Source organism: Caretta caretta, chromosome 2 (genome assembly GCF_965140235.1).
Source record: "Caretta caretta isolate rCarCar2 chromosome 2, rCarCar1.hap1, whole genome shotgun sequence".
Classification (NCBI taxonomy): domain Eukaryota; kingdom Metazoa; phylum Chordata; order Testudines; family Cheloniidae; genus Caretta; species Caretta caretta.
In genome coordinates this window covers 232,270,742-232,298,602 of record NC_134207.1, presented here as the reverse complement: position 1 = coordinate 232,298,602, position 27,861 = coordinate 232,270,742, and the positions used below count along the sequence as shown (strand labels likewise).

Below are 27,861 nucleotides of genomic sequence, written 5' to 3'. Positions count from 1 at the left end.
CTCTGCACCAAGCAGTGTGGGCTTAAGTTTGATCTCAAGCATATAGAATTAACTCATTAAATTCATTCTGTCCTGGCTTCTTCTTAGTCTGTAAAAAGCAACAGCAGAAAGGGCATAATGTATCAGTCATTTCTGCTTTCCCTTTATCAGACTAGGTGATCTGAGACATCAAGACACTCACTGCTGTACGATCAACATGCCAGGATTACATAACAACCCATCTGAACACTCCCAGTGGCAGTCTGCAAATACTGTAGAGCTGCTTCAATCTCCTTACTAGCTGAAAAGATTTAGGTTACATACACATTTCTTGCCAAATTCACTGAGGTTAATAACCTGTTTTAACAATCCTTTGTAATTTCAGTAAATAATGAGAAAACTTTCAAAGCAGCTTGTAATGTTTTAAGTTAATGAGTCCCATAGACCTCCCCACCTCATAGGAGTGTTCATTAATGGTTGTAAAGCACTTTGAGATCCCTGAACAGAAGGAGCTATAGATATGCAGAGTTATATTAAAAGGGCAAGCAAGTGGCTAGACTTCCAAAGACTGCTTTGAAAATTTTGCCCACATTTAGAATCATAGAATCATAGAATATCAGGGTTGGAAGGGACCCCAGAAGGTCATCTAGTCCAACCCCCTGCTCAAAGCAGGACCAATTCCCAGTTAAATCATCCCAGCCAGGGCTTTGTCAAGCCTGACCTTAAAAACCTCTAAGGAAGGAGATTCTACCACCTCCCTAGGTAACGCATTCCAGTGTTTCACCGCCCTCTTAGTGAAAAAGTTTTTCCTAATATCCAATCTAAACCTCCCCCACTGCAACTTGAGACCATTACTCCTCGTTCTGTCATCTGCTACCATTGAGAACAGTCTAGAGCCATCCTCTTTGGAACCCCCTTTCAGGTAGTTGAAAGCAGCTATCAAATCCCCCCTCATTCTTCTCTTCTGCAGGCTAAACAATCCCAGCTCCCTCAGCCTCTCCTCATAACTCATGTGTTCCAGACCCCTAATCATTTTTGTTGCCCTTCGCTGGACTCTCTCCAATTTATCCACATCCTTCTTGAAGTGTGGGGCCAAAACTGGACACAGTACTCCAGATGAGGCCTCACCAATGTCGAATAGAGGGGAACGATCACATCCCTCGATCTGCTCGCTATGCCCCTACTTACACATCCCAAAATGCCATTGGCCTTCTTGGCAACAAGGGCACACTGCTGACTCATATACAGCTTCTCGTCCACTGTCACCCCTAGGTCCTTTTCCGCAGAACTGCTGCCTAGCCATTCGGTCCCTAGTCTGTAGCTGTACATTGGGTTCTTCCGTCCTAAGTGCAGGACCCTGCACTTATCCTTATTGAACCTCATCAGATTTCTTTTGGCCCAATCCTCCAATTTGTCCAGGTCCTTCTGTATCCTATCCCTCCCCTCCAGCGTATCTACCACTCCTCCCAGTTTAGTATCATCCGCAAATTTGCTGAGAGTGCAATCCACACCATCCTCCAGATCATTTATGAAGATATTGAACAAAACCGGCCCCAGGACCGACCCTTGGGGTACTCCACTTGATACCGGCTGCCAACTAGACATGGAGCCATTGATCACTACCCGTTGAGCCCGACAACCTAGCCAGCTTTCTACCCACCTTATAGTGCATTCTTCCAGCCCATACTTCCTTAACTTGCTGACAAGAATACTGTGGGAGACCGTGTCAAAAGCTTTGCTAAAGTCAAGAAACAATACATCCACTGCTTTCCCTTCATCCACAGAACCAGTAATCTCATCATAAAAGGTGATTAGATTAGTCAGGCATGACCTTCCCTTGGTGAATCCATGCTGGCTGTTCCTGATCACTTTCCTCTCATGCAAGTGCTTCAGGATTGATTCTTTGAGGACCTGCTCCATGATTTTTCCAGGGACTGAGGTGAGGCTGACTGGCCTGTCGTTCCCAGGATCCTCCTTCTTCCCTTTTTTAAAGATTGGCACTACATTAGGCTTTTTCCAGTCATCCGGGACTTCCCCGTTTCGCCACGAGTTTTCAAAGATAATGGCCAATGGCTCTGCAATCACAGCCGCCAATTCCTTCAGCACTCTCGGATGCAACTCGTCCGGCCCCATGGACTTGTGCACGTCCAGCTTTTCTAAATAGTCCCTAACCATCTCTATCTCCACAGAGGGCTGGCCATCTCTTCCCCATTTTGTGATGCCCAGCGCAGCAGTCTGGGAGCTGACCTTGTTAGTGAAAACAGAGGCAAAAAAAGCACTGAGTACATTAGCTTTTTCCACATCCTCTGTCACTAGGTTGCCTCCCTCATTCAGTAAGGGGCCCACACTTTCCTTGGCTTTCTTCTTGTTGCCAACATACCTGAAGAAACCCTTCTTGTTACTCTTAACATCTCTGGCTAGCTGCAGCTCCAGGTGCGATTTGGCCCTCCTGATATCATTCCTACATGCCCGAACAATATTTTTATACTCTTCCCTGGTCATATGTCCAACCTTCCACTTCTTGTAAGCTTCTTTTTTATGTTTAAGATGCGCTAGGATTTCACCATTAAGCCAAGCTGGTCTTAGCAAATTTGCTTAGCAAATGGCTTTTTGTGGCACTGTGATGTATTATGTCATGCCAGGGGTGATGTACCACAGCATAAATTGACACAACATAGCTTGAGTAGAATGTGGGACATAGGTCAGTAAAAGGGACAAAACAAAAGGGTTTTTTTTCAAGTACAAGACTGCAACAGGTGAAACACTTTTGGCACCTGCAATCTGTGTTGAAGTCAGTCTACGTTGTTTTGAGTTCTTTTTCTTCACATTACCAAGCATAAGGAATCTTACCCACCACTCCAATTAGCTACATATGGATGGTATTATTTGCCCCTTCATAATTCAAAGGTGCCTAGATATCTTTTTAAAACCATGAAACAATTAGGGATAGTTAAAACTGTGCAGTTAAAGGCTGGGGGAGCGACTTGAACCCTTTTCTAAAAAAGTTTGTGGTTTCCCAAATTTGGTGGTAACATGGCATGTTGGTGGCTATGAGTTTCCACACACCTCACTCTGACAGAGGCCACAGTGAGGTGTGTTTATCTTTGCCCTCACTTGGGGGCCAAGGAAGGAGTGCCAAACAGGGTGAGGGATGGTGTCCTCTTCTCCCAATCTAAGGGTTCTTCTCTCTAACTGGGAGATGAGGGGTGACTTGCCTAAGCAGAATGGAACCGGTGAAAGCCAGGTTCCTACCTGCATGTGACATTCAGTCCCTAATTTTCAATGATGTTTGAATGGCTTTGCCAATACCATATTTGCCCAACTCTAAAAAGAGCCTGATTTTCAGAGGGGCTGAGCACCTGCAGTTCCTTTTGATTTCAGTCAGAGCTGGGGGCTCAGCACTTCTGAAAATTAGGCCCAAAGTTTAGAAACTAAAATACCCAACCCCACAGTATATTATTATAAACAGATAACTACTGCAAAATTATACATCCACACTTAACTGGAGTCTAGCCGTATCTAGGACCATCTTGTATTCTATCTTGGATCGAGATGGTGCAAAATTTCAAATTCATTAGGTTGAATGAACAAAACGTATCCCAGACTTACTCATTTACTGTTTTGAAGTTTCTTTTTGGCAAACTACTGAAATATTGCAGTAGGCAATATAATTTGTCATAATTAATACAGCCATGCTCTGGGCAAGGATTTGCAACAGCTCCTATCGAAAACATGTAAAACAAACATTCCTAAGATAACTGCCCCCTAAAGAATTTGAAAGGCTAGACACTGCTGACGTACTGGTGAGCCCAAACATTATTATCTGAAAGCAGGTTTATCAGAAATTAGATAGTTTTGGCTCCAAACAAATTGTCTGCAAAATATTTCTGAGACACATGTCAAGGAAATGCCAGTTTTAGAGGATATAATCTCTGTTGCATCACTGAGTTAGGACTCTGGAACCTGTCATTACAGCAGCGTACTGCCTGCTCTACATTAAGCATTTATAAGATTTTCATTTAATGGCATGGCAATAATTCCCTATTGCCATGAAAACACTGGAGTAGATTTGATTAGCTATGCCATTTGTGCCATCTGACAACACGGCCATTTTATAACAACTTCATTTTCAAGTGATGACCCAGATCTGCTCGTAGCAAAGCAATTAACATAGCATGTTCTAGGAAATGAGAACAAGGACACTATTTGAGAAACAGGGAATCCCAGGCTTCCTTATTTACATGGAACACAGATGTGCAATTTTAGGAAGCAGAGGGAAAATTCAAGTGTTTACATATGTGATGGTGATGGTTTGGCATGGCTGACACACTTGACATTGAAGTATGAATCCTTCCATTGTGACTTATGTGAGACTGAAAGGAGCTGTAAACATCATGAGATTTACTAGAGGCCATTTACCTCCGTTTGGTAGAGAGCACATAGATGAGGAGGAGTTTCCATTTACTCTAGTAGCCAAACCTCTATCCTTTTTTTCTGCTGTAGAGGCCCAGTGCTGGAAAAAAGTCAGCCAGCTCCCATAGTAACCCAATACAGAAGATTTAGCACAATATGCTCTGTGCAGGATAAATACACTCGGGAAAGTAACAGAGAAGGAAAAAGACAACGCCCCCCACAATGAAAAATCTAGGTACCTGACAGATGGAACACAACCAGGAGATTCAACCCCTTCTATGACATTTATCTTCCACCTTAATAGCAACCCGCATATCTCTCCCAGGATATCTGAAGCATCACACAAACACCCAGATCCTGGGCATAGAAAAGACACACTCAGCAACAAAGGTTTTGAATCAGTTTCGTAACTACACTGTATACAAATATTGATTCAGCACAATTAAAACATTTACCTATTCCTCTGAATAAAAGTGTAACCGGGGGATTAATTAGAAGAGTGGGCAGGCTGAAAACAAACAGCATGCTATTGTTCAGGGAAAATGCAACTGTACTGTTTTAAATTATTGAATGGATTAGTGTCATTTTAAATGCAGTCTCAGACTAGGTTGAGAGAGAAAGGAAGTATCAGGGAAAATACTGGCAGCCTTGGTGGCAGTAACCGTTGCACCTGTGAAATGTTCTACAATAGAATCCTTATACTGGTAAAACTAACAATCTATCCAGTTACATTGGGGCAAATCCCTAATAAAGACTAATTTAAACCCATTTAAATTGCACTTGAACTGATTTATCTTAATGCAGTAACTTGCTCTTGGATATCACACCCTCACCATCTGGTGTTTGTAAGAAACAAGCACTGAAAGGGATAATCTATATATGAATGTTATCTTTATGCTTACTCTGACTTTTCCTCCATTTCACCCCAGGACAGGCTTGTCTTGGTCCTTCCATTCTCCCAGTATCATTTTCTTCTCATGCAGCTTAGGGTGGAAAGAAATTGCATTTTCCTGCTCTTGTTGTTTCCCACTTGCCTTATCTCAGCTCCAGAGCTGGATAAATGTGTTTGGAATTCATTTGTCACTGCAAATTACTGTGATGTAAAACGGGTTGTGCCCTATGGCCCAGATTTTGTACAAAGTACTTAAGCCCATGCCTCACTTTAAGCATGTGAGTAGTCTCATGCCTAACCCCTTGCTTAATTACATGCCTAAACCCCTTGATTAACTAGGGCCTATTCCTGGAGTCTCCACAGATCTCTCTGTAGTAGGATGCCCTGGTAGTGATAGGAAGGGGAAGTTTGAGTGCAAATTTGCTCCTGTGTGGCTGCTATATGCCCTGCTACTGAGCAGCTAAGATAAACCTAAACCATTTAAAGGTGAATAACGTAACTGAAGTCGACATACTTAGATCGACTTACTGTGGTGTCTCCACCACAGTGAGTTGACTGCTGCCGCTCCCCCGTCGACTCTGCCTGCGCCTCTCACGGTGCTGGAGTACAGGAGTCGATGGGAGAGTGCTTAGGGGTCGATTTATCGCATCTAGACTAGACACGATAAATCGATCCCTGCTGGATCAATCGCTGCCCTCCGATCCAGCGGGTAGTGAAGACATACCCTTAGTGTAGTAACTGATCCCTGTGCAAAGGGGGTGTACGCTATCATCAGTGTAGGTTAGCAGTGAATTCTCATCTGGTAGTGTTTCAAGCCCACTTTGCCCAGGTGTAAATGACTTCCCCATGGTGCAAGGGAGTGGGGAATCAGGTCCTGAATCCTAATATCACTATTGGGACCACCTATGCATAGTTAACCGCAGCATGACAATTACTTTCTTACAATCACCTTGGCTTACAAGTCTGAATCCTTTTATCTCTTTTCCACATAGCCACTTTAATTTCAGAGTGAGATCTCCCAGGATGACTACCTCCTCAGGAAATACATTTACTTTTCCCCACCACCAATCAGCAGACTCCCCCCATGCCCTTCCCCCCCCCCCATGGATAAATAAATAAGTGATAAGCTTTATATAATAGGTTTCAGAGTAGCAGCCGTTTTAGTCTGTATTCGCAAAAAGAAAAGGAGGACTTGTGGCACCTTAGAGACTAACAAATTTATTTGAGCATAAGCTTTCATGAGCTACAGCTCACTTCATCGGTTGCATTCAGTGGAAAATACAGTGGGGAGATTTATATACATAGAGAACATGAAACAATGGGTGTTACCATACACACTGTAAGGAGAGTGACTCCCTATCCAGTCTCTATTCAAGCCTAAGTTAATTGTATCCAGTTTGCAAATTAATTCCAATTCAGCAGTCTCTCATTGGAGTCTGTTTTTGAAGTTTTTTTGTTGAAGAATTGCACCTTTTAGGTCTGTAATCGAGTGACCAGAGAGATTGAAGTGTTCTCCGACTAGTTTTTGAACGTTATAATTCTTGACGTCTGATTTGTGTCCATTTATTCTTTTACGTAGAGACTGTCCAGTTTGACCATTATATATTTGACTATTATATAATAGCTTTCTAAATAAAGTTTGACTCTGACTTCCTTTAGAGTGCAGCTGAGCTTATCCACTCACTGATTTGTCTTTTTATTTTTAAATAGAATAATGAGGCTCACTGTGATTGAGTTTCTTGGTTTATTTATTTTTTAAGTAGTAATTTAGCTCCTTTTGGTGCATCTGACCACTTCCTCTTTCCTTTCCCTCTAGCTATGCAGGTAGCTTCCTGTGTCATTAGCAGAAGGCAAGGTCTGAAGTGTGTGCACAAGGATCGCAGAGGCTGCTGGAAAAATAACAGACTGTTGTTTCCAAGAGCAGCAGCACTAAGATCATCAGCAGCACTAAGATCATCAGCAAAAGAGTGGCACGTTCACCCTCTCTTCTCCATGGCACATGGCAGCATGAGCTGTGCTGGGGTTCTCTCACCTGGCTGAGGTAACTGGTCAGTGGGGTCTGACCTGGCTTTGGGGAGCAATACAGGCAAGTGTGGCTGCTAGGAAGAAGGCTGAATGGCAAGCAGTAGCCAGCTCTGAATGTTTAATACAACCCATCTTTGCTAACCTCCCAACAGTGCCTTTGGCAGGCCATTGGGAAGGAACATGCTCTTTATCTGTTCCTCAGTGCCCTGGAAGCAGGGAAAGGGATGCACTGAAGTCCATTCACTAGGATGGGGCTGGAAGCGGAGTAGGCTTCTTCCCAGCTGCAGATCAAAGGGCTGCTGCTTTGGGAGAAGTGGCAGACGTGTGGTGCAGCTCAGCAAGGAGAGAGCAAGGAAGGTCAGTGTTCATAGTCACTCAGGCTCCCTGCAGCCTCACTCCCCAATTCTTTCACCAAGCCAGCCCCCACAGAACTGCTGCTGATCAGCTAAGTGGGGCCTCTTGAATAGGAATCCAGGCTGGCTGCCCATAACCAATCTGTGCATTCCAGAAAATATTCTGTCCCATAAAATAGTCTCCAAAGCATCCCCCACAATGATTAAATTTCCTAGTCTACTGCTACTTGTCATTTGATTTATTATTGTTTGCATCACAACTGTGCTAAGTGGCCTAAACAGATACTGGGACCCTATTGTGCTACACCCTGTGCATACACATTGTAAGAGTTAGTCCCTGCCTCAAAGCGGTCACAAACTTAACAGTTAAAACACAGAGAGAAAAAAGTACCAATTATCCCCATTTTACAGATGAGGAATTGAGGCACAGGGGGGATTTTAAGTGATTTGACTAAGATCGCACAGGAAGCCTGTAGCAGAGCCCAGGACTCCAATACTTTAACTACAAGATGATACACTTTCTTTAACACCCACTGATATATGTAATCTAGATATGGTTCTATGTCTGCTGTAAACTAATCTAACCTTTATATAAACAGTTACATCATTATCTATATATAACCTAGCTCAAGGCCAAATTGAGGCAATCTGGTGCCCTAGTACACAGGGCCTTACATGGCTCTGCCACTCCCAGCCCCCAGGCAACGGGCTCACCCTCCCTGGGAGTGGTAGTGGCAGAAGGATCCCCTCCTTGAGAGGTAGCGGCAGCAACAGGGGGCTGCTTTCTCCCCGCAGGAATAGTGGCACCCCACCTTCCCCCCCCACTCAGGAATAGCCACGGTGTCAGCAGGGGTCTCCTCTCCTTCCAGGAAAAGCGGGTTGTGGTAGCAGGACCCCCCACCCCAATTGCCAGGGTGCATCTGTTGGGTGGGTTGGTAAGTGGGCTGGGCCTGTGCATACATAGAGTCCTTTTCTGAGGTGGGGTTGCCGGGGCTGCCACGTGCACTGGCTCCGAGTGTTAACAGACCATAGAAATGAATGAGACAGTTCACATCTCCTAGAGCTACGATTCAGGCTGTCTGCAGATGTTGCTGCACCCATTACAGCTGTGGCACATTTTTACTTCATGTCGTAAGTTCAATTACAGACTTTTTTTTTTCTTTTGAACTGAGAGCTCCTATTTAGATGTAATCACAAGACTCTGGGACCTGGGGCAATGTATGAGCCTAAAATAGAATCTTTAGGTCTAAAGTCACCTTAATTTGACTCTGACCTAGGTCCTTCACCATCATCCTTGGAAAACTGACCCAAGACTGTGAGACCTCCACTACATCCCTCTGTAAAGGCAGAAACAAAGAAACTGATTACTGAGTATTATGGACTAAATCCTGGTGACCCTATTCATGCAAGCAAAATGGTTTGACTGAAATGAGATTTACTTGTGTGAATAAAGTGAGCAGAGCTTGGCCCCATAACCTTATCTGCTACACCTTATAAGCTCTTCACTCTCATTTTTAAGTGAGTGGACCTGTTTCTTTTCTATCTGATGGTGTACAAATTTGAAACACTCATTCTGCCCATTCTGAAAGGAAAGAATTCAACTCTCTTACAGAAACCTCCACTGTAAATTGCCACAAGAAAGTCCCAGGGAGTAGAGGTGAAAGACAAAACAAATATTCTGTCAATGGCTGCTATAAAGTTAGAATCACTGAAGACAGATCAGTGTAAAAAAGATTGACTGCTTTTCAGAGAGAAGACCCTGGGTTTTTGCAGCAGAGAGGAATGAGGATGTTATGATTGCTAGGAACGAATGCTAGTGCTTGTGACAAAAATAAAACAAAGGTTTTCACTCGCAGGCAGGCAAGGCAAGTGTTTTCTCCTTACAGCCAGATTTTTTAAATGGTCCCTATAAGAAAGGACCTACATATGGTAGTATCAGTTTTCCTAACATTTTCCTAACCATAACTTTTTCCTACTTAAAAGGCAAACCCACAGGGAGAGGATGGAATAGCCAGCGAGACGCCTGCTCAGGAGTTAAATTATAAGGATTTAGTTTTTGTCATTAGAAAAACTACTGCAGGTACTGTGGTGTATAAATAGGGGTAGGAGCCAGAAACCCTGACTTCTGGAACAGGCAAGTGTGCAAAAACAAGGAGTTTTCATTTGATTAAAAAACTCAATGTACAAACCATTAGAACTAGTGGATTTTGCTCTAAAGATGCCTAGATTAGGAGGAATGTTGCAAATCAGAGCTGAGGTGCACTGGGAAAGTTATATGAAAAATCTTGCCCAGTGCCTGCTCACACTGTGCCTGCTTCAAACCAGTGCTATCTATAAGGGTCTTCATTTTTACATGGACTACATTCACACTTTTATTTTGTAATATGCTACTAATAAAAGCCCTGAGTGATTTTATAGATTATCAGTGGATGCATAGCTCTTTCTTGGTTAAGGATCCTGGCCTTTCAGCTTCCCTTTGTAGTTGTTTCACCATTAACACACATGAAGGGCCACTCCTGAAATTAGATTAGAAACCTTTTCACTGGCGCATCTTTAAAGAGTGAAAACCAGGAAGAATTGATAGTTAAAGGAGAAAAAATTGTTCCTTGCAATAAAGCAGGCCTACACGTCCCTTCAAAATTGAAGTGTCTAATCCCTTTCACACCCATCCTAAACTATGCTGATGGTGTAACGGGAATAGCTAATAAAGAAAACGTGCCTATCTCAATATCAATGAGGAGTGATGCCTACACCAATAAAAGGGGAATTATAGAAACATTCAGGTGTTGCAACGATATGTTACCCTCTCAAGTCCTAACTCACTCAAAAAGGTAATGCAGAGATTTCAGCTACAAGGAGGAGGAGTTGTTAAGAGGTCAATGGGAGGATGGGACTGTGAGGGAAGAGTTGTAATCTACACAATATGATGATCCTTCATGACTGCCAATGTTTAAGAGGTTTATTAGGCAGCCTGATGGAATAGGAAATCTTTTCTTCCCTATTCTTGTTAAGAATCCATACAATTCTAGAAGCTCTATGTTCATGCTGATGTTTTTGTGAAGATGAATTGCAGAGGATAATTAAAACAGAGCCAAAGGAAAACAATGTGGAACTCTGCTATAGAGTCTCAAAGAATTAATCAACCCAGGAGAGCAATGAAACAAAAGGGGCTGAAATGTCCTATGATTGACTTTGCTCAGAGAGCTGTGATGATGCCACCTTTAAGTTCAGAAAGGTATTTGTTTTTTCCTCCCACCTAACTCACTCTCTTTTTCCTAAAACGAGCGCAAAGTCCAATGATATAGTCAATACTCAGCAAGATTTCTGAAGAATTATAGAACAGTTGGGGATCATCAGTTTCCTCATTAGAAATACACATTAATATACATTATGGTATCTGGAAGGTGAAAATCAAATGGTTTATTTGTTGCTATATGATAATGCTTATATTGGAAGAGTTTAGTAGAACTAGGCTATTACAGGCAACCATTAGAAAATATATATGTTACAGAGAACAATTTTCCAGTTGTGGGGGGAGGGGAATGAATTAAATGACTGAGTAGGTCTTCATCTCTAATATTTTTATTCTCTGTACAGCTGTATAGACTTCAAGTTTACCTAAAGACACTTTTCAGGGAACCTTAGATAGGATGAATATTTTACTTAATCATTATGGATCTGAAGTACTGCATGATGCCATTAAAAATACTTTCACACCAAAAAGCAGCATCTTCCTTAATTCCCCCTACCTTAAACAAGGTATTTATAAGGGCACTACTGTGTCAACATGTCTACAGTTATGCTCAAGTCATTTTCAGAAGCACAGCTTTAATGTGTTAGTCCTTCCAGAAGAGAACTTAGCAAAATAGTGGCCACCCAGCTTATCCATGGCTAAAACAGATATCTGGGTCTATGAGATTCAGACAGTCAATTGTTTTATTTCAGGCCATCTAGTCAGAATGTAACGTACACACTAAAACACTAGCCAAACTGTCATGCGAATTGCTGAATATGAACACTGTAAAATTAATGGTAAGAAAATGAGGACTACCAAACTAGCTAGTTAGTTTCCTGTCTTTCACAATACAGATTTGTGCTGGGATTACAATAAGGAATTCAATTAATTAGAAATGCTTTGGTTATAAATTTGGCCAGCAATTGATTGGGAGAATTTTTGCAGCCCAGTAGTGCTTACTTATAAGCAGACTTCTTATTTGCATTTAAATTATATTCCCCCCAACATTCTTCCTGTCAAAACCATGAATGTCATCCACCGACATAAAAACTCCTTATTAGTCACCATCATTCTGCCTGGGAAGTATGGGGCAGCAATCATTTCAAAGCCTGATACTGCTACTCTTCAGTCTGCTGGAGCAGGGGTCATGGCTGAGTGATACCAGACATCCGGTCAGGGATCAGTTGTACTCTTCCTATGATATAACTAGATCTAACCATTTGCAGATAGTGACAATGAACAGAATTACCACGAGACCTCTGGGTTGAGTTTGTTACATTAATTGTAATTACATTATATTCTGTAGCATCTTTATACACCACATTATAGCATTTAAATAGCACATTTCACCTGAGATTCTCAAGGTGCCTGTTGTATAGGAATATGCCTGACTCCAAGCTTTGGTGTGATACTAGCTATCCATGTACAAAAACAAGCATAAGAAAACGTGATGGTGGAAACTGCTGTGCCAACTGACCATGCTGTAGTTCTGCCAGCAAATGACTATTTCAGCCAGTGGCACATGCCAGCTTAATAGAACAAGGCCACATTCACTGTTATGGCTTTAGCAGTACCAAGATAAGCAAACAATGCAGGAATTAAGGAATTAACTCTACTGTACTGAGACTTCAAAGATTTATGCTGGCATGGAAGTTTCAACTCCTGATACAAATGGCTCATCAAAGACTGGGCATTTTCAATGTTTTGTTCCATTATTATAAATGAGCAATAATAGCTTACTGGTATGTAAAAGAATCATGTTTCATAGGCGTTTCTAGTAAAAAAATGGGCTATTTATCTAGGGTTTCATACTATTGTATCTGAAGATCTTCCATGAAAACTAAACACAAGAGTTATAATCTCTCTTCTAACCCAGCCAGCAAAAACAAACATTTTCAAAGGCACAAATGGTAGTTAGATACTCAGCTCCCCTACTGTGAACGGGATTTAAATGTTTAATTACCCTTTGTGTCTTTAAAAATCTCCTACCTATTTTACAGAACACACAACAGGAACAAGGACCCTGTTATGCTTGAGAGGCCTATGTTGGGAAAGAAAAGTCAAAGAAATGGATTTTGAAATGGTCTGAAAGTAGCAAAGGCTGGTGGCCATTGTTATTTCATCTGGCAGTGACTTCCATAGTCTGTGTCCAGATTTCTTGCAGAACTAGACAGCACAGAAAGTCTTAGACTGAAAGGAAAATGAAAAATTATTTTCCAATAATCTAAGACTTTGAAGCCACAGCAACAGCTCTAAGCAATGGCTATTAGGAAATCCCTATAATTCTTTAAGAGAAATGGCAAGGAAAGGAGAATGAAAATAAAAATCATCTCTTGGAGCAGGACGTGTTTATCCAAGAAACATTAGTAGTGGGGCTTGGCTGGGTCTCTCGCTCTGTTCCTGTTTATTGTTATACTTTCCCAGGAAATCATTCTTAAAAGCAAGATCCTGACAAGAGTAGGATTCCAGAGAAGGGGGAACATCATTCGTCCTTTTGGCCAGTTGTTTGGAGACAAACTCAAAATCAAGTATAGCAGGGTTTTGGGACTCAACACCACATTTCTTAAGAACCTTCTTCAATATTGAGCAGACTTAGAGCTTTGGGGAAAGTAGCCTCAACAGGAAGGAGCTGATAACATATGTAAAAGCTTGTTCAGTGACACTGTACCAGGAAGGAATGGAAAGGTTTCTGTTCTGGAGCAGGATTCCTGAACATATCCACTAAATAATTTAGATGAGAATAACAACTATAAACTGACACGTTAACAAAACAGTGCAAGCAGGCTTAGATATCCATTCTTAGCAGCTGGGCATTGGGGATTATCAGTGAGCAGAAGAACCTGAAGGGACTGCAAAAGAAGAAGGTGTGAGGAAGGAAAGAAACATTATGGAGTGAAATATGTAGGGATGTAAAAAGCTAAGGCTGTAGGAAAATGCCAGGGTGTTTCTCGAGAAAATAATTCTGTATGGACCAGCTATGAGGTATACATAAACTATAATTTGGTAAGTTGGCTTTTCTCCACACATTTGTGTCCTGTGGATTCCACAGCAATTCTACAATGATTTCATAAAGTCCAGCTGCCACTAAAAGCTACACAATGATATTATGTATTAGAAGGACTGCTTAATTTATCTGCAGTTCATCAATGCATAAATCTCAATAAAAGTCTAACTCATCTGGCTAGAGGCTAACTTTCAATATAAATGCTTTATGGACTCATAATCATATGTATTCAGTGATGATACTTGTAAATGACAACCTTTAACTTCACTCACTCTACATTGTCTTCAAGACAGAATTTTCATCCCATGTGGGAGACCTATTTCTAAGATCTTACAAGGCCCCCTTCATCACATCCCAAACATCACTAAGTTCACCCCAGTTTGAGGAAATGTTTTGTTCATTAAACAGTCCTGTGCTGCTTTCTTTTCTTGCTTTACTCCATCAGGTTTGCCATGCATACCAAATTCTCAATTATTGAATGCTAATTTCCTTACAGTTTCATGCAGTTCATGCATTCAGATTAGCTTGTCAAATTAAGAAAAAAGCAGCTTGGAAGGGAATTGAAGAAGTTGGGTGTGGAGCAATTTTCTGCTCCATAAAATACAGTTCTAGTTATCAGCAGCATATCAGGGGCTGACACATTTCCCCATACAAAACTTATCATTCCTGACACTTGTTGCACTTGATTTAAAAGACCTCCTCCCTATCGCAAGACGATCCCTAAAAAATAAGAAAACAAACCACTGTGTTAAAATCAAAGCACTCTCCTCAAGGAAGGGCCAAATTCTTTACCTCATGAATTTCAATGTGATTGTGGTATAATCTGGGCAGCAACTGGCCCCAAGTTGGAAAAACAGCACTAGCATTATCTTCAGTTTAGCATAGGGACAAATTTGAGCTGAATCAATAGACTGCCACAATAGACCTAGATGTTAGAACTCTACATGTTTGTTCATTTTTCATATAAAGCCACTCTAGCACCACTCCCAAAAGAAACACTGTAACTGGAATATTAATTATAGAGTGAGCCAGAATCTGGACAATTTTCCCCCACTTTTCTTTGCTTGAAGCAGCAAAACGATCAGCAAATTGGGTCTCACTTTCATAATTTTCTGCATGCTGCTAGAATGTGCTAGTGTTTAGGGAACACACATTGTTTGAAATCTCTAGCCCTTATAAAACATTTCAAATTAGATTTTCCTTGTCATTTGTATATGAATCGACAACGTTCATTGGGTTATGTATGCTGCCTCTGGTGGTTTACTTAATCGGTACAAATTCTTCATTTTCTTTCTTTGTAACTCAAGAGATCAGATCTTGTACCTGATTTTGTTATAGTGGCTCATTGCTGTCACTTAAAATTGGGCTGCGGTAAAAATATCCATAATATAAATCAACACCTCCCACACTTAATTCTGATTATAAATATTTAACATGCACAAGGGGAAAAAAGAAAGAAAACTCCACCAAATTACAAAAAATAAAAGTGTTTAAAAAGGAGCCAGGATCATTCAGATTTAACTATCTGAATGGTCAATTACGTGAGACACTGGACGATGGACACCTCCCTGCATCTCAATGCTCCCAAGGGTGGATCTATGAAGTTTGAAGGAACACCACAACCACAACACAAACGGGCCACGATTTTCAACAAAGCTTAGCATCCACAGTAAGGGCCAGATTTACAAAAGTGTTTAGCATAATGCATGTCACAATGGGAGCTTCTGGGTGTTGACTGAGCACTTTTGTGAGCCTGGCCCAGATTGTGCATACTGAGCACTGGAAATTTTAGTCCAGATCTCTTTTGAAAAAGTGGCCTTTAATGTTATTAACTCTCATCTAATTCAGTGTCTTTATAAAATATCTCTCCCTGCTCTGTTCTTTTAATTTTTTTATGGGGGGTGGGTGGACAAGCAACATGGTCACACCTGATTATTTATATTACAGTAACCTACTCCAAAAGCTTATATGAAAATATTTATGGTACAGGTAGGTCTAAATCAAAACAAACCCCTCCCCAACACCCTGAATGTTGGAAATTTTCAGATCCAAAAATCAGATTTAAAACTAACCTTAATATATTTGAAACTGCTACTGAAAAGAAGAAGAAAAAAGCAAGCAAGAACATTTCCGGCTTACCCAGAGATCTAAATGTAGAGCGATAAGGTATTTTTTGTATATCAACATGGAGCTACTATAAAGGTATCTACAAAAAATATCAAATAATATTTCAGTTTAAAATCATTTTCCTGAGAAGAGCAAGTTCCCAAACTTGCTTTTCCCCCCTTCCAGTTATTCAGCTTGGAATGCAAAATAATGTGTTTCCTCAGTATCGGTTTAGGTAGAAGATGTGATTGTAATAAAGAGAACGCAGAAATATCAAGATTTTACATGACATCACTGGGATCCTTCTCAAAAGCCTTTCGGACTTTTGACTTTGTGCTGAGCACATCACTTAAAACACAAGAATAACTTCCTGGTTTGCATAACAGGTGCTATTACTAGTGTCAACACCGGCACATGAGAGAGGATTATTTTCTCCTACTCCTTATCACTGTGGCCCAGAGTCAGGAAAGCGCTGAGGCGCGCATGTCATTAAAGAGCTCTTCATGAAGCCACCTTGGCCTCCTACTATTTTTTTCCTAGCTCTCCTTTGCATCAGGATAGTTTGCAGTTGTGCCCTTTAATACTGTCTCCTTGAAAACCTGCCAGCTCTCCTGAATTCCTCTCTCCTTTAGATTATCTTCCTGTGAGACCTTGCCTATCAGTTCTCCGAGTTGGTTGGAGTCTTCTTTTTTGAAGTCCATTGTCCTTATTCCACTGCTCTCTCTCCTTCCTTTCCTTAGACTCATGTAATCTATCGTCTCATGATCACGTGCACCCAAATTGCCTTCCACCCTCAGATTTGCTACCAATTCCTTTCTGTTGGTCAGAATCAAGCCTAAAATGCCGTCCCTCCCCCTTTGGTTTCTTCCTCCACTTTCTGAAACAAAAAGTTGTCCCCAATACATTCTAAGAACTTAATGGAAATTTTGTGTTTTGCCATATTGCTTTTCCAACAGATGTCTGGGTAGTTGAAGTCCCCTATTACTGCCAAGTTTTGTGTTTTGTCCATTTCTGTTAAGCAGCTCGTTTCTGGTTCTCCCTGACTGCTGGGAGTGTGAAACTGGGCACCCAATGTGGTGACTCCCAAAGTTAGGGGTGCTTTTAAAAAATTAAATCTTCACTTTTCTGTACTTATATTTCCTAATCTGTATAATGGGGATAAAAATGTTTATGCACCGGGGTAAGACACATTTAGATCTATGGATGTAAAGTAATACAAGTACTAAATATAACTATTCTATAGTAAATATACGTTCCCTCCAAAAACAGCCCTGGGTGTTATTTCTCACCCTCTCCCTCTGATCACTCTGTGGGAAGCTGATCTTTTTGCTGATGCCAGAACAGCTACCGAAAACAGACTACCCTCTCTTCATTCACACCCCATCTCAAAAATTCAGCTCAGATCCCATTTTTCCCCACAGTGTACAACTGGGGAGCTGTCAGCAAGCACCCTGCCCTGGAGTTAATTATTGTCTACCCTGGCCTCACATTCATGTCTACTTTCACACTCTTGGGTCTCATCTACATGGGGAAAGTTACCGGCATAGCTTCTGTGGACTAAGGTATTCTGCAATAGCTATTCCGGAATAGCTCCCCATGTGGACATTCTATTCTGCTGAAAAAAGTAAAATCATTTTTATTCCAGAATAGTGTGTCCATGCAGGAGAGTTATTCAGGAATAGCTAAATCATGCTGGAATAGTTATTCCAGAATAGCTGTGCTGGTGGATTTCTTCTGGGTAGACAAGACCTTTGAATAAAGATTTTATTGTTGTAACAACTGTGCTTGGTCATACGAATGACACAATATAAAATTTTAATTGTATTGTACTGTGCATGGGAGACAAAAAATACAGAATGCTGTGTTTAGTAGTAACGTAGCTTTGATAAATGCTGTCCTGAAGAAAAAGGGGCTGTGGGAGTGTAAAAGAGTTTTACTTTATACTGAAGAGATGCTTGTTTGGTATTTGTTTATTAGCTTACATGCTCTAAGCAATCTCACTTTAGAATATCTGCTTATTGCCCCAGCTTCTTTGCTTCTCTCGGAGACCATTTCAATGGCCATTGAAGCCCCTTGTGGATCTTGATTTATCACATTCTGATCACTGGGAAATAAATTCACTGCTTCCCTGCTCCTTACTTGACAATGGCAGGACTTCCCAATGCCCAAGTTAAATGCTGTATTCAGGGTATCACAGTAAATGTTAATTGCCTTCCTCTATGGACTCTGAGTATAAGGAAGGAGATTCTGTTATTTTCTGTCCTGTTTCTTGACTCAATCTGTTAAAACAGTTTTTAGGGCCATTATCTACTTTACAGGAGTCAGATCCATTACTCATCAAAAGTCTTTCAATTTTGATTATTGTGGATGGGCTTGTCTTGTAGTTTCCAAAGTACCTTCTTATGACTACTTGAAAAAATTCTGCAAGTATTCCCTCCAAAATTAAATATTAATTTTCTGTATATTCTTAAGCACTTTCAAAATGCCTATGTTAATAGTTCATGTGGTATTTTATCTGTTTTCCCAAATAGATTCTGCTCCACTGCAGAGGTACAATATTTATCCCAATGGGAGATAAAAATCCAGGGCTGTATTATTTTACAAGAATTACAATTGATACACAATGGTTCACAGAAAAAATGGAGTACTTGGGATGAAGCCACACCCAACAATCTATCCTTAGCAATTTTTGACCAGGAAATTCAGCTATCTTAATCGAGTTTGTATTCCTTTACCACACATAACAGTGAAATATTTTACTAAAGCTAATTTTGGCTTTTAAAGAACAAAAATATTTGCTGGAACTGAAGCTCATGATTTGGAGCATTTTGCTGCTGTCAAGAAACACAAAATATAGCTGCCAACCAGGTTATAAAATATGGCAAGAGTTTACCCAAAAGTGGGTGTTGGGGAACTTGATGTGTATTTGTCATGCTCCAAAATCACCTTCCTTTGAAATGCAAGCTAGACTGTGAAAATGAATTCACTCCCTTAACAGTATCAAGGCAAGAAGGCAATGAGTGTAATTTGTAAAAATAATCATCCTTTGGACAATGTGGACGTCTTTGAAGAGTGGCCGGATAACATAAGAGAATCACTGGACCAAAATGTTGCATAAAGCAATCTAAGATGCTGGGAAGGAGAAAACATTTTGCAAGTTGAGAGCAGAACTTGCATTTGATGATTGATACATTGTAATGTGCTTCCTAATTACTACTATGCATTGTATTAAATTTCTGACACCATTCAGCTACATTTCATGCTGCACACCATTGGATATTTTATGCTTTATAGTTATTCAGAACTGCCCATTTTGGAATTGGGTGAGATAATATCTTTTATTGGACTAACTTCTGTTGGTGAGAGAGAGAGAGAGGAGGTTTTGAGCTTAAACAGAGCTCTTCTTCAAGTCTCTGTGTAAGCCAAGGATGGGCAAACTTTTTGGCCTGAGGGCCACACCAGGGTTGCAAAACTGCATGGAGGACCGAGTAGGGAAGGCTGTGCCTCCTCAAACAGCCTGGCCCCTGCCCCCTATCTGCCCCCTCCCACTTCCCACCCCTGACTGCCCCCCTCAGAACCCCTAACCCATCCAACCCCCCCCTCGCTCCTTGTCCCCTGACCGCCCCCCAGGACCCTCACACCCTATCCAACCCCCCCCCCCGGCTTCCTGACTGCCCTGACCCCTATCCACAATAAAGAGATTGCACTTCAGTACTTGTATTAGGTAAACTGAAAAATACTATTTCTTTTATCATTTTTACAGTGTATATATTTGTAAGCAAAAATAATAATATAAAGTGAGCATTGTACACTTTGTATTCTGTGTTGTAATTGAAATCAATATTGAAAACATAGAAAAACATAAAAAAATATTTAATACCTTTCAATTGGTATTCTATTGTTATAAGTGTGATTAATTGCGATTAATTTTTTTGAGTTAATTGCATGAGCTAACTGCGATTAATTGACAGCCCTAATATTAACTGACCATGTTTTTGTTTTGTTTTGTTTGTTTTTGGTTATTTTAAGAGCATGGGGGAATCTGTCTGTTGAGGAATGTTCAGGATCTAAAGTTTTTGCAGGTGGGAGTGGGATAAAACTGCACGAAACAATGCGGGAGCAGGTGGAAGTGGGAGTGGGTATTACGGGGTGGGATGAGAGTGGGATTAAAAAAATAGCCTCATGCAGGGCTCCAGTGCTGAGGTTTCTATCAGGGTGCTCTCCCTTGATCCTGCCTGGCAATTCCATGTCATTTACAGCTATGCAAAGAGGGTGTAAAACATTGCCACTATTTTGATCTAACAGTGCTGTATTACCAAGTAAATGACTGCATGAGGTGCACAGCAGTGGAGAATTCACTGTCCATCTTTTGTACCAGGCTCTAGCTCAGGGGTAGGCAAACTACGGCCCGCGAGCTGAATCCAGCCTGTCAGGGCTTTGGATCTGGCCCGTGGTATTGGCACCATGTCCCTATGGCCCCTGGAGGGAGGAGGTGTGGCAGAGGGCTCTACGCGTTGCCCTCGCCTGTAGGCACCACCTCCTGCAGCTCCCATTGGCCGGGAATGGGAAACCACGACCAATGGGAGCTTCGGGGAGGTACCTGCAGGCGAGGGCAGAGCACGGAGCCCTCTGCCCCCACCTCCCCCAGGGGCTGCAGAGACTTCTGGGAGCAGCGCGGGGCGAGGGCAGGCAGGGAGCCTGTCGTAGCCTCGCTGTGTGCTGCTGCCACCCTGGAACCTGCACCCCGAAACCCTCCTGCATCCTGCATCCCAACCCTCTTCCCTGAGCCTCCTAACCCCCTGCCTTGAGCCCCTGCCACACCCCTCCTGCACCCCAACCCCCTGCCATGAGCCCCCTCCTGCACTCCACGCCCCCTCCTGCACCCCAACCCCCTGCCCTAAGACCCCTGCTGCAGCCTGCACCCCTCCTGCACCCCAACCCCCTGCCGCACCCTGCACCCCTCCTGCACTCCAACCCCCTGCCCTGAGCCCCCTCGTATACCCCCACACCTGTCCTGTGCCCCAACCCCTTGCCCTGAGCCCCTTCCTGCACACTGCACCCCCCCACACACTCCGCACTCCCTCCCAGACCCCAACCCCCTGCCCCAGCCCTACATTCATGGCCCTGCATGCAATTTCCCCACACAGATGTGGCCCTCGGGGCAAAACGTTTGCCCATCCCTGCTCTAGCTAGTAGCTGTCTGATAAATTTGAAGCCCCACCTCCTTTGTTGCTAATGGAAAGGAGCTTTTTTGTCTCTTTTCCTCTCTCAGAGCCTCCTAGCTACTGTTAAGGGAGGTGTCTCCACTGCTCTATTCTTCCCCGAGCCTCCTGGCAGCAGGCAGAATTGGAGAGAGCAAAGAGGTCTCTGTTAGTCTTCCCCTCTCTTAGACCTGATCCATACATAAAGTTTCATCAGTTTAACAAAAATCAGTTTAAAAACAAATTTAGTTAAACAGGTGCAAATTCCTGGGTGGACATTCCTCTATTGGTTTGAATCTGGCTTTTTATCAGTAATTTTACAAACACAAGCTAAATGATAGAACCAGCTTTTAAATGAATTGTATTTAAGCTAGTGCAATTTCTGTATGTAGACATAACCTTAGTCTCCTTTTTTTTATCCTTCTCATGAATAACTTCAGATCCTGCCTCTGCTGCTAGTCAGAGATTTCCCAAGCCCAAGTAGCATGAAATGACTGACAGCTTCACTCCCACCCAGAAATAGCAGCGACAAATGTGCCATGTTATTCGTTTTACTCTACCACCTCTTGTCAAAGCCATGAGCACTGTAACAGCACTGGAGTTGTCTGTTTGCAGAAAACCATATAGTACTAGGTTACATACTTGATAGAAGGTGATCTACAACCAGAAGGACAAGAATCTCTTTAATGAAAACTTATATTCTATAGAAATCGAAGTCTCACGCCCCCCATACTTGCCACTGATGAGTGGCTGAATTGATTTATTAAGCCTTTTTTGCAGCACTTCTAATGCTCTGGTAGCTCAGCATAATGCTTCAGAAACTTCACAACAATGGCTGGGAGGTTTTGTTTTTTTACTTTCATAAACGGACCAATTTTTGCTGTTTCCACAAACAAAGCTCCACTCACTCCAGTGGGTGTTTCACCTGAGCAAGGAGGACTGCAACATGATCCCAAAGCATCAGATCTTGCTTCTAACTAAGTCAATGCATGTTCATGCTTCAGTGTAAGCAGGAACAAATCCTAAGACTAAACTTCACACCAAGCAACTGGGGCACACTTACAAGGCCTGCTCACTTAGCCTTTCCTTGGAATAGCCTGCTACTAGGTGTATATTTTTATTCTGTACAACATTTGTCATGCTGCATGATACAATCTGATGTAGATAAAATACCTTATCAAGGCTGTCTGGCAAAATAAGTGGACAAAACTGATTTGCAGCAAGCTTTGATACAAACCTACTTCAAGTGAAGCGGCTTAGGAAAATATAAATATAAACTACCACAAATTCTTAATTCCATACCGCCTTCATCAACTATTTGCCTGTCTTTCAGCATCCTATTAAATAACTGCACACTTTTAAAATGCTAATAGCCTTTTCTCCTTTCATTATTCATACACTTTATAAATAAGACTTGTGTCCTTAATCTCTGAGGTTGAAAAGCAAAACACAAATAATTCACATCCATAACTATATTGTATTTTACATAACTGAATGGCTGTTTAATTCTAGATACCAAGGTCAGCAAATGAAGAACTTTTTGAAAAGCCATGATCACAGAGTTGTCATTATGCTCTTTACACTTCAGCTATTCCATAAAGCTTCCAAATGGTTCCTGCAGCTGACATGACTGTCAGAGTGAATGTAGCAGTGAGGGGATGATGAGACCCAAAATGTTCACTAAACATGATGAGAGGCTCAAAGACTTTTTTTTTTTAAACTCCTAGTTGTGTCAGTCTCATCCCTGTTTGGGGGACCAGCAGGTTTTTATAGCTACATTTACATACTCGCCCCTTGGTCTCTGCATGCAGTGACATTTCTTTCTGATGACATACAAGGAGCAAATATGAATTTAATTATGGTTTCTATCGGCTACTTTAAACCAAAGATAATTAGAACTTCAGATAAGAGTATGGAAATAATGGTAGGAACTCTGAGAAACATATGCTTGCTCTGTCAGCCCTTGGGCCCTTCTTTCCTAGCTTTCTTTATTAAAGTTAAATGGGGTAGTGATGTGTTGCTGATAATGGGAGCTGCTGAGGTTCATAGTGATGAACAATATTACTTTAGGATGATACTGTAAATTACAATGCCAAAAGCATCCCCCTTGTCTTTCCTCAGCAAATAAATTCCCAAAAGAACAAGTCCTATATTCTGAATCATTTAAGGTCAAACTTTTTTTGAATACATTTTGAGCACGGCCGTATATCAAAGGCCAAAGAAACAAGGCTCTTTACCTTTGGAGTTTATTACACCAGCTGCAGTTGAAGCCAATCTGGGCAGTGACACAGGAACCACAGCTGTTAAACTGGAGACAGGCTGGGAGATGGAAAAATAAATAAATATTAATACACCTATTAATCTTATAGACAATTCTTACTACATGTACAAAGCAAGAATAAATCCTCTCCAAAAATATATTTAAGCGATCACTGGGCTCTCAGATGTGCAGCATGACATATAAAAGATAGCCTGTTAGCATGTACTGTACAGATATATGCAGAGAAGGTAATTTTGATCTTCAGGATTTAATTTGTTTTCCATTTGTAAATTTAATCCCATTTCCAAAAACCTCCTTTCACTCAGGTTGCTAATTTTTTATTTTACTGTTAAGTATTAAGTTATTTCTTTAAATCTCTTTCCTTCTCATTCTTACATTTCTCGGTATAGCTAACATTTAGACATATGCTGATAAGAAGACTGGCAGGAAAGTGTGTAAGAACTGTAACTAGATTAGGAAAAAAGGGTGATAGCTACTTTCAGTGTATCATAGTGGTACAGCTGGCCATTTAAATGCTAAGATTTCTAAACAATGTAGGCTTACCTTGAGCAAAGAAGGTGGATGAATTGCAAAACTTGTTTGTGTGTTCATTTAAGTTGGGCTGCACTGCACACATAAGTTTTTGTGTTTGACTCACAATCTTGTAATTTACTCCCTTTCTTCATGAAGCAAACAATGGATATATAGACACTCATTGGAAAATCATTTAGTGCAGTTGTCATTCAAGATCTTCTGGCAGTTATGATAAAACTCTGATCTGTTAACTTACTTGAGTCAGCTATATAAAGTTTTCAAACCCTCAGATTCTAGGAAAATATTTTGCAATGCTGCATTTTCCAACTATTTTGGACCTGTCCATATTAAATTTTACTTACTAGGTAGAGGTATCATCTCAACAGCTGACAGATTGGTAATCTTTGACATTTGTAGCTCCACCCTGTGGTATTCATAAATCGTTCTTCTACGGACATCTATCAGGGAGGAAAACAGGGAGGAGATATTTTCATATCTTATTGTTTTGCAAGCTGCATCCTGTGAGAAACCAATGGGTTTACCAGTTGCTTGCTATACTACACACACACACACAGAGCACATTTCCCCCATGACGCAATTTTAATTTAACAGCTCTAGAGTGGGAGATTCATTTGAGAAACCATCAGAGACTTTCACCAATAAAGGACTATGAAAATGCTGAATGAGCTCTCAGCCATCTCATTAACTCATTTAGGCAGAACTTCTAAAGCTGATACTCAAATTCATTTTAGACTATATTTCAGATATTTACCCCCAGAAGATGTTTCCCAAGCTAGATGGCTTATAGAAACATACTGTCGGAATGCCATTTGTTCTCAAAATGTGCAAACAAAAATGGTTTAATCACTTAATTTATTTGTTAGCTGGAAGCTACTTCACATCTTAATACTGCAGCCTTTGCTCAAAAGTATTGGATTAGAACGTTTTTAATATTAAAAAAATGAAAAATGTTAAAGGAGCTAAGAAAAGTGTTACTAAAAAGGCAGCTGCATGTGAAATCACTCCGTAAACTGAAATCAGGTATGTTTCTCAAAGCAGAAGATTCTCTGCAAAGTTATAAGTGTACTGTTTAGACAGGCTTTGAACACACAAGTCCAAAGCAACAGAAGGGAAATGTAAAAAGAAAAATCAGTTGATTGTTAGTTTCCTATTCACTGTTGTATTATTTATTCTAGTCATCTTCAATATTCCAGATATTAAGTGTATGGCTGCAAAGCAGACCAGAACATTTGCAAATTAGAAGGATAGACTATACTACTGGTCTTACATTATAATGATGACCATTTCCATAGGCCTTGGATTCAAGGTTAATTGTTTGTCAGAGGCCTGATCCAGCTTCCATTTAAATCACTGCAAACTCTCTCACTTCAGTACGATTAGGACAGAAGACAAATGAGCAGATTCAGACGTTGGATTAATGGATTCTCTTGGTCAATTTTGTCAGTTGAGCTGATGGGAGGAGAAAATAATACAGAGAACCACAAATCTATGCTTAGGCAGCCTTGTGTTGCCAATTCTGCACCATGCAAATGGGGCACAGCCATATGGTTGGTGTGAGGGACATGTTTTTATCAGCCATTCTGCTTTGGACTTTAAGAGTATTGTTGCATCCCCAAATGTTGTTAGGAAATCATATAGCAGCTGTGACAAAAAGAAAGTATTTTCCCCAGCTTCTTCTGGTCAGAAGGTCATGGCCACTTCTTTCAGATGCAAAAAGTTTTTACTTATATATTTATTATACATTGAAATAAACACATTAACAGCAATAAATATGAATTCCTACAAGATGTGCTAGAGTGCACTTGGAGATACACCTAGCTACTGTGCTTGAAGAGCACAGTTTGGCCTGAGTATGTGAGCTTTGTTAGGACAAGTACATGTGCTGCCACCAACAGCAAGCAAAAGCTGTCAAAGCAACCAGCAAGCAACCTGCTTGAAGGAGCAGTGAAGACAGCCCTAAGAAGGGTTGGGCTGGGATGTCATGTGAAATCCTGCCCTGCCCTGGCAAGATTCTTTGTGAAGCGACTGCACTGGACAGCCTCTCTGTTCTCCTCTTTGAACAAGCTCTTTTAGGCATGAATAGTCAGAATCTTGCTTGCAGACAATAATACTTCTACCTAACTCTCCATAAGGCTTAAGGTGCCATTGCCAATTAACTCAACTTGTTATTTATTTGAGGCTGACTTCTGCTATCATTGAACCACTCCTGGTGGAGGATCTCTGTTTTTATCTTGGATGCAGTGATAGCTTTTTAAGTTGGTACACTTATATATTTTTACCACAAAACCATTCTGATTGGATAGTAGGCAGATCCTGGCAAGATAAGATATCTGCTGTGGATGTTCTGATACCTGCCAGACTTCCAAAGGTACAGGCTAGGAAACCCTGCCAAGATGAAACTAATCTGGGCTTGGTTTGGGTAGATCTGCCAGCAGTGAAGGATATATTCCCCCAGAATGTTTTGTCCAAGAGAAGCACCTGCCAAATCAAAGCAATCATGGAATGTGTTTGAAATGAATTCCTGCTGATGCCTGAAGCTTTCATTTGTTTTTTTGTTTTGGTTTTTTTTTTTAAATCTGGCTCCTGTCTGTCAAAAAAAAAGAAAAAAGAAAAAAAAAGGCAAATGGATACATAGAAAGAAATGATGGCACTGGAAATGAACCTGGCAGCATTCTGTCATTAGTAGAGGTGAACAGTGCAGGTTGGTTAGCCATAATCTTATTATTTCTGAGTATGTCACAATAAATGCCCAAGGGGGACATGTATCAAACCAGGTATTCAGGCTTTCCAAAATCCCCATGAAACAGTCTGTCACACAACCACCCTGCAGATAATTACTAAAAATACTAATATTATGTAAGATGATGTCTGATATAAAAGCTTGCTTTATAATCATGCAGAATGCAGCATGACTGCTAATCCTAGTAAGCAATACATTTTCAGATGGATGGAGGCTTGACCCTTCCTTTTGGAGAAACAATTGGTATCCACAAAACATAATGTGAGCTTCCACACTGTGGTGACACGTGGTGTAAGAAAGCCTAGCATAGGTAGAATCTGAGTACTTGCACTCTTAACGACTTGATTTGCACCTGTAAGCAGGTAGCTGGAAGTACAAGCACTCAGATTTGTGTACACAGTTAAATCGTATGGAAAATGCAGGTACAGCTTCTTTTGAAAATTAGACTTGAAAGACACTTTTCATCCCCTTTCAAAGTTCACATATTCCTCAGGCCTATAATCCTCAATCCTCTTCTTCCGAAGAGAACAAAAGCCAGAAACCAACCCAAAGCAGAAAAACACAACTGAAGTCCCCAATCCTAGACACTTGGGTGTAGTTGTTGTTTTTCACATGCTGTCTATTTGGGTATTTAACAAACAAGTATAAATACAAAGTCCCAGCCCCCCAGAGTTTGCAGTCTAAGGCCTCACTTCATCCAGGTAGTTAGGCGGATGCTTAACTGGAAACATGAATAGTCCCTCTGAAGTCAACGGGACTACTCATAGACTAAGTTAAGCACAGGCTTTACACTGCAAGCTCTTGAGACAGGGACTTCGTATTTATACTTGTTTGTAAAGCATCTATCATGCTTTGGGCATGACAAAAATGTAATACCACATGTCACAATAGCTTAGATAACCTTGGTGTGTACTAGAAATAAATTTCTGTTAATAGTATTTCCTGGAGCATGTGTATGAAAATGTTTCACTTTTCTTTTAGTCTTTTTTTGTCTCCCATGAATCTTTTTTTTAATTTGAAAAAGATCAATAATGTATAATTCTTCAGTAACAGGTTCTACCTTGTGGGCAACTGTTGCATTTACAATGTAGTTCAAAT

At 41.0% G+C, this 27,861-nt stretch overlaps 1 protein-coding gene across 2 annotated transcripts in view; it reads right to left on the bottom strand.

The window, feature by feature from the left end:
- The window catches only part of PLXDC2 (plexin domain containing 2), a 411,410-nt gene that overhangs the window by 56,607 nt on the left and 326,942 nt on the right, over nt 1-27,861 (bottom strand). For both annotated transcript variants that reach the window (XM_048837970.2, XM_048837969.2), the window contains exons 8-9: nt 24,365-24,460; nt 23,446-23,527 (exon numbers count right to left, since the gene is read on the bottom strand). In XM_048837970.2, coding sequence (XP_048693927.2) covers nt 23,446-23,527; nt 24,365-24,460 — 178 coding nt within the window. The remainder of the gene's footprint in view (nt 1-23,445; nt 23,528-24,364; nt 24,461-27,861) is intronic.